A 7,031-nucleotide genomic window follows, 5' to 3' on the forward strand; every position below is an offset into this window, starting at 1 on the left:
TGACAAATTTGGACTTATCTCAACTTGTTTGGCTTGATTCCAAGATCACTGGAGTCACTTCATTATCTTGAATTCATCAATCTTTCTCATAATAGTTTGGAAGGAGAGATTCCGAGTGGTGGACCTTTCAAAAATTTCACTGCTCAATCTTTCATGTTTAATAAAGCACTTTGTGGAAATGCCAGATTACAAGTCCCAGCATGCAGTAAAGTAAAGAAGAAAGGGTCAAATGCAAACATATTCTTCATCAAATGCATATTGCCTATAATGGTTTCAATCATTCTGGTTGTTTTCTGTGTGTTTTTTCTCGTCAGGCGTTGAAGAAAGAATGGTGGTGATACTAATGAAGGAACATTATCAGCATTACCAGCAGCCAGAATGATTTCGTACTATGAACTATCACAAGTAATTAATGGATTTGATGAGAGTAATTTGCTTGGTAGGGGCAGTTTTGGCTCTGTGTTCAAAGGTTTACTTTCAAATGGGATGGTGGTTGCTGTCTAAGTGTTTAACTTGGACTTAGAATTAGGATCAAAGAGCTTCAGTGTAGAATGTGAAGCAATGCGCAATCTGAGCCATCGAAATCTCATGAAGATCATAGGTTGTTGTTCAAGTATAGATTACAAGCTTTTAGTGATGGAGTTCATGCCTAATGGGAGCCTTGAGAGATGGTTGTATTCTCATAACCATTGTTTGGACTTCTTGCAAAGGCTAAATATAATGATAGATGTGGCATCTGCATTGGAGTATCTGCATCATGGATCTTCACCTATAGTGGTTCATTGTGATGTCAAACCTTGTAATGTCTTATTGGATGAAGACATGGTTGGCCATGTCAGTGGCTTTGGCATTGCCAAATTGCTTGGCGAGGGACAATCCAAAGAATATACCAAGACCATGGCTACAGTTGGCTACATTGCACTGGGTAAGTTATGCTACACCAGATTATAATTTTCCTTTTAAGTTTGGTCATTTGATTATAACCATATGCTTGATTAATATGCATATACAATTGAAGATCATAAATCATTCACTAACCTTTTAGTAATAATTTGTAATCAAAGTTGAACTACAATGCTTCTTTAACTTTTTCTGTAGTAATTTTCATTAGTTCAAAAATTCACTTTCTGTTGCGGTGGTGGTATCTAAACATTTTGTTTCCAATTTTAGTGGCTTGTGTGTCACATATACTTGTTCTATAAACAAATATTTTATTTAAAATAACGAGGGTAATTTGAGTTGCAGAGTTTGGATCCAAAGGGATTATCTCTACAAAGGGAGATGTATACAGTTTTGGGATAATGCTGATGGAAACATTCACAAGAAAGAAGCCAACAGATGACTTGTTTGTTGCAGGATTAAGCATGAAAGGTTGGATTAGTGAATCATTGTCACGTGCAATTGATCGAGTTGTGGATTCCAACTTGTTACAAGATGAAGGTCACCACCATGTTGATGACATAATAGCATCTACATCATCTATCTTGAAACTGGCCTTGAATTGTTGTGAGGATTTACCTGAAGAACGAATGAACATGACAGATATTGCTGCATCACTGAACAAAGTTAAGGCCAAGTTTCTTAAAGCTAGTGACAAGGATGTTGTTCGGTTTTGTAGAAAATGAACCACTTTGTAATATGTTTAAATGTTTAGTACATTCCCTTTCTTTGCATTTTAATTTTGGCCTCAGTAGAGTCTATATTTTTCTACATTAGGAACATAAGATGTTGCAATAAACATTATCAAAAGAGAGTCAGCAAATATAACTACAAAACATTTACAGTTATTAAGCTATGGGTGATTCAGGATTGATATATAAAGATTAAAGAATATAAAGGATGATCATGGCCATTTGCTAATTGATAATATATCAGTTGTAAGAAACATTCATTGTGTCACTTCAATACCAATTTCTGTAAACTAAGAAAAGAAAATCTGCGATGTTGAGCACTGTTGACATTTGACAAACTCAAGTAATCAAAAAAATAAACAAAAAAAGTGGTGCCAAAGTATAAAAATTAAAAATAAACAATCAGCATCATGCATATCTACAAAATTTAAAGTAATAGTAGTTCAATATTGATCAATAGCAGTATCATAATATCTCAACTTGCCTTACTCCATAATGCACATCTCGATGATTACAATGACCTGAGACACCATAGTTATCAAAAGTAATAATCTGGAGAGGCACAAAAACCAAAACAGTAAAAACAGGGGGTTCTAAAAGAGATAACTAGAACAGAAGGTATTAGTCACCCGAAAAGATTACATATGGTGGCACAAATAAAAGCTTAACTTACATGCCTAAAAATGGAAACAATAATACAGAAGCACAGGCTTACCATATTAATGCAGTGGCTGGTTATTTGTGCGATGGAGAAGAAAGGAGAAGAGAGTCAATTGGGGGTTAAGGTTTTTAACCTAAAATTAGGGACCAAATTGAGTCCAAAATATTTACTAAGCCACGTTAGCTAGCCGTTGCGCTGCTAACGTGTCACCAACGATGCCTGGTCAGCTTTCTGGTTGTGCCAGCTGGACAAAATTCACCGGAAGGACCACTATGAGTACCGGAGATTAACTTTAGGGACGATCTCGACAAATTTTTAAGTTCAGGGATTACTTTGAGCCTCGAGGATAACTTCAGGGACTACTTTGATGCTTACCTCCATTGGGAGCACCACCTTTGAGAAAGCCCTATGTGATTTGGGGGCAAGCATAAATCTAATGCCCTTATCTGTGATGAAGAAGTTGAAAATCCAAAAGGCACAACCCACAAGGATAGCATTACAAATGGCAGACAAATCTCTAAAGCCTGCATATGGACTAGTGGAGAATATCTTGGTCAAAGTGGGTAAGTTCTTCCTCCCAGCAGATTTTGTGATTTTTGACACAGGGGAGGATGAGAATGTCTCTATAATTCTAGGAAGACCATTCCTAGCCACTGGGAGAACTCTAATTGATGTAAAAGCAGGTGAATTAGTGCTTAGAGTGCATAATGAGCAACTGGTCTTTCATGTCTTCAAAGATATACATTCAACAGGTGAAGAAGAGAGGTGCATGCAGACTGAGCTTATTAATCCAAACCTTCAAGAACCACCTGATGATGCACAGCAGAATCTGCAGCTCAAACCTCCTTTGGTGACAGTCAATAAAATTCCTCCTGACATCAAACCTAAGTTTGGTGTTGGGAATGCATCATCCACCAAGGAGGAGATTCCAAAAAAGAAGAAAGTACCCAGGGGATGGAGAAACAAAAAGATTTCCACTGAAGACTTCTCCCCAGGAATGAAGGTGGTATTGACTTGCAATCCAGTGTTCACTTATACAGTAAACAGAATCCTCTCTCTGGAACATATTGAGCTACTTTACAGAGACACAGGGAGAAGATTCACAGTGAGGGGAGAAGAGCTAAGCCCCTATGATCCTCCTCCTTAGAGGAACTGACCGTCAAGTTAGTAACGGTAAAGAAGCGCTTGTCGAGAGGCAACCCGATAATTTCGTATCCTTAGTTATTTTTTGTTGCATTGATTTTATTATTTATTAGATTTTTGTTGAGTTTTTACTGTTTCTAAGTTCAGCGTGGCATACAACGTCACTAGCGTGCAAGGAACCACCATCGACGCTCAACTTAAAATATCTCAAGTTCAGTATGGGATGAGCATATCAATTGGGAGTCTCTTTAAAATGGTCCACGCTGAACTTAGCTCTCTCCAAAGGAGTCAGCGTGGGGGAAAATTATGCTACACACGGGACATATCACGCCTAACTTCAATTTTCTTAAGTTCGGCGCCAGAGAAGGCTCACATACATAATTCCTGAACCAAATCAATTCCATTATATCCCCACACCCCCTGACTCCACTTGCCTTTATTTCCTTCCCATTTATTCTTTTCTCAAAACCCATTGACTAAATCAAATCTCCACCATATCATCCCTACATATATTTCTTTGACCTTCCAAACATATATACATACGTTCTTTTATCTACACATAATATATAGAAAGGTGTTCAGGTGTGACAGTGTACTTTCACAGAACAGCAGTGTTACAAGCTTTATGGCCTTACAGATTTAATTTAAAATATTCGATTGGCGTTGATTGAAGGGTTGCTTTCTTTTGTGAAAAACATAAGAAGAAAGTGCAGGATGGGCTAGCAACAGGTGCAAAAGTTCTGCTGTACATATTGATAGAGAATACTAAATTTGTCCAATATTATTGAAAACTGCATTGGTGGAGGGAGAGTATCCTAAAGCTGTAGTCGAGGGTAAGCCGAGCCAAATGGTAGTGTGCCGGTTATTTTACTTGTTAGGTTAATTGAATATGATTTGGTAAAAAATATAACAAATAATTTTTTAAAATTTTAAAATTAACAATTTAAAATTTTAAAATTATTGAAGATATATGAAAAATTGTTTAACACGACGATATTGTATTAGTTTGGTTTTTATTTTTTTTTAATTTTTTTATGCATATAATTTAAAACATGAAAGGTACGAAAATTTATATTAAATATGTAAATTAATATAATTTAAATTAACGATATAATTTAATCGAATAAAAGTAACGTACTCGTATTATTGTAGTGGGACGAATAATAAGTACTTAATTCAACTTTAAAGAAATTTCAAATACAAAGACATACATTTCATGATTATTCGATAATTAAAAATCCAATGTTTAATAAAAATAAGCTATTTAATTATAAGTTATACTAAAATTTTGAGTGTGTAAATACATGAACATCATATATAAAGAATAGAATAATATAAATACTGTTATTTGTATTAGATTAAATTAAGTTGAGATTTTGTAATTATATACATGTGATTTATAATTGTTGGCATTGCATTTATTTTAAAGATATGAGCTAAATTTTTTTTAGATGGCAATATAATTCAAATTCAAATTCAAAGGTATATAGTTAAAAATAAGCGTAGTTTTGTTTGATGAAGACATGAGTGGGAGTAATGTAGCGACTAAGGATAAAAGACTGAATCAATTAGTATATTAGTGGGGTTAAATTACACAGTTAGTCCCTACACTTTCAGTGAAATTGCAAATTGGTCCCTACAGTTTAAAAGTTTGTAATTGGGTCCCTGAAGTAAATTGAAATTTGTAATTGGGTCCCTACCGTTTAAATTCCGTTTGAGTTAACGGAATATTCGACAGCATATTCGCCGTTGAGCATGTGAGTTGCACATGTAAAAGCTTGACTGAGAAAAAACTTGTTATTTCTTAGTTCCAAAGTTTTGTAATGACCAAAAACCCCACTGAGACCATTCATTATCGTTATGCTTCATCTCCAAAAAAATTTGTCTCTGCTCATGCTTCCCTTCCATCATTGGAATTGATCGTCGAGTGTGGTTCGGACTGTGTGGAGTTGCTTTATGGTTGACATTGTTGGCAGCTGAAGAGTGAAGTGTGCAAGAGAGCAACACTAAATCAGGTAAGGGTTCATAACCCCCAGTCCCTTCACAGGTGTGAGTTATATGTTATGGTTTGATTTGGTTCTTTTTTTTTTTCAGTGGATGTTAGAGTATCTAATGTAGTTAGGGTTTCTCTAATGAATCTATTTTTTTTATTTTTTTTGGTAGTGATGAGAGATTCTGTGTTTACTCTCGATCTCTACCATGGTGGTCAGATGGTTAGCAGGAACGGAAGGAAAGAATACCTTGGTGGGATGGTAGTGGAAGGGTTGCAGTTTGAGTTAGATGAGTGGTCGTTACAAGAAATTGTTGCAGCGCTGAAAGAAGTTGGATACACAGGCAATGCTAAAATCTGGTGGAACGAACCTGGAGTTGCATTGAAGGATGGTCTTAGGGAGTTGAAGTCTGATGGAGATGCAATGAGAATGGGTAAGTATGTAGTGGAACAAGAGATTAAACACTGCCATGTGTATGCGGTTAGTGGATGTAGACAAGGAAATGGGGTTGAGATAACCTCAAATGATGAGGACTATATACCCTCTGATGGTGAGTACAGTGCTAATGATTTAGTTGAAGTAGAAGTGGTAAGTCAGTCAGAGTCTTCAAGTGAAGATAACAGATTTGATGACAGTGCTGACGATGGTGATCATGAGGATCATTTTGGCTTTAATGTTGAAGAAGAAAACCAACAAGGTCAGCATCCAAATGCCTTCGGAGGTAACAGTGGCTCATTAGGAACAGATGATAATAATGTTGATGTGGGAGTTGGTGTTGAAAATAACACAGGAGGGGTTACTGAAGATGGAACAGAAATTGATGTTGGTGATATTTCTTCGGGTTATGATACAGAGTCATTGGACAGCTATGATGGAGATTCTGATGAGCCCGTAAGAAAAAAGAGGTATCCTAGATATAATGAAGCTGACATGAGTGTTGATTATGAGTTTCGGCTGGGGACTGAGTTTAAATCTATTGCTGAGTTTAAGGAGGCTATTAAGGAATATGCATTGTTGAATGGGAGGGACATTAGATATGTCAAGAACGATCAGGTTAGATGCAGAGTCAAATGCAAGGGTTTAGGCGGAGAGTGTCCATGGATGGCATTTGCAAGTAAAGTAGGAAAATCTGGATGTGTTAGGCTGAAGACATTGAAGAGTAAGCACACTTGTGGGAGGAACTACAGTGGCCGTCTTGCGTCCAGCAATTGGATTGCTAAAAAAATTACTAATAACATAAGTAGAGGAGAAGATATGAAGCTGGGGACTGTAATTCAAACTATTCAAGAAAAATACATGGCAAATATATCTGTGTGGAAAGCTTACTGGGCAAGAAGAAAGGCAAGGGAAGTGGTGCATGGGAAGGCAGTGTAGCAATATGGGAGGATCAGAGACTATTGTGCAGAGGTCTTAAGAGCAAACCCAGGATCGACATTGAAGCTGAAGTTGGATAGACCCTGTCCAACAATCCTACCAAGGTTTGTACGAATGTACATGTGTCTCGATGCTGTGAAGAAAGGATTCCTGGCTGCTTGTAGGCCTATTATTGGACTTGATGGTTGCCATCTGAAGGGTGATCATGGACAACAATTGTTGGTTGCTGTG

At 36.7% G+C, this 7,031-nt stretch overlaps 1 protein-coding gene across 1 annotated transcript; it reads left to right on the plus strand.

The window, feature by feature from the left end:
• The first annotated feature begins 561 nt into the window (after positions 1-561).
• Positions 562-1,625, plus strand: LOC112730346 (probable LRR receptor-like serine/threonine-protein kinase At3g47570). The gene is made up of 2 exons (XM_029291091.2): positions 562-925; positions 1,246-1,625. Exons 1-2 carry the CDS (start codon positions 562-564, stop codon positions 1,623-1,625), a joined length of 744 nt encoding a protein of 247 aa, XP_029146924.2.
• The last annotated feature ends 5,406 nt before the right edge of the window (positions 1,626-7,031 follow it).

Source organism: Arachis hypogaea, chromosome 12 (assembly GCF_003086295.3).
Source record: "Arachis hypogaea cultivar Tifrunner chromosome 12, arahy.Tifrunner.gnm2.J5K5, whole genome shotgun sequence".
Lineage (NCBI taxonomy): Eukaryota > Viridiplantae > Streptophyta > Magnoliopsida > Fabales > Fabaceae > Arachis > Arachis hypogaea.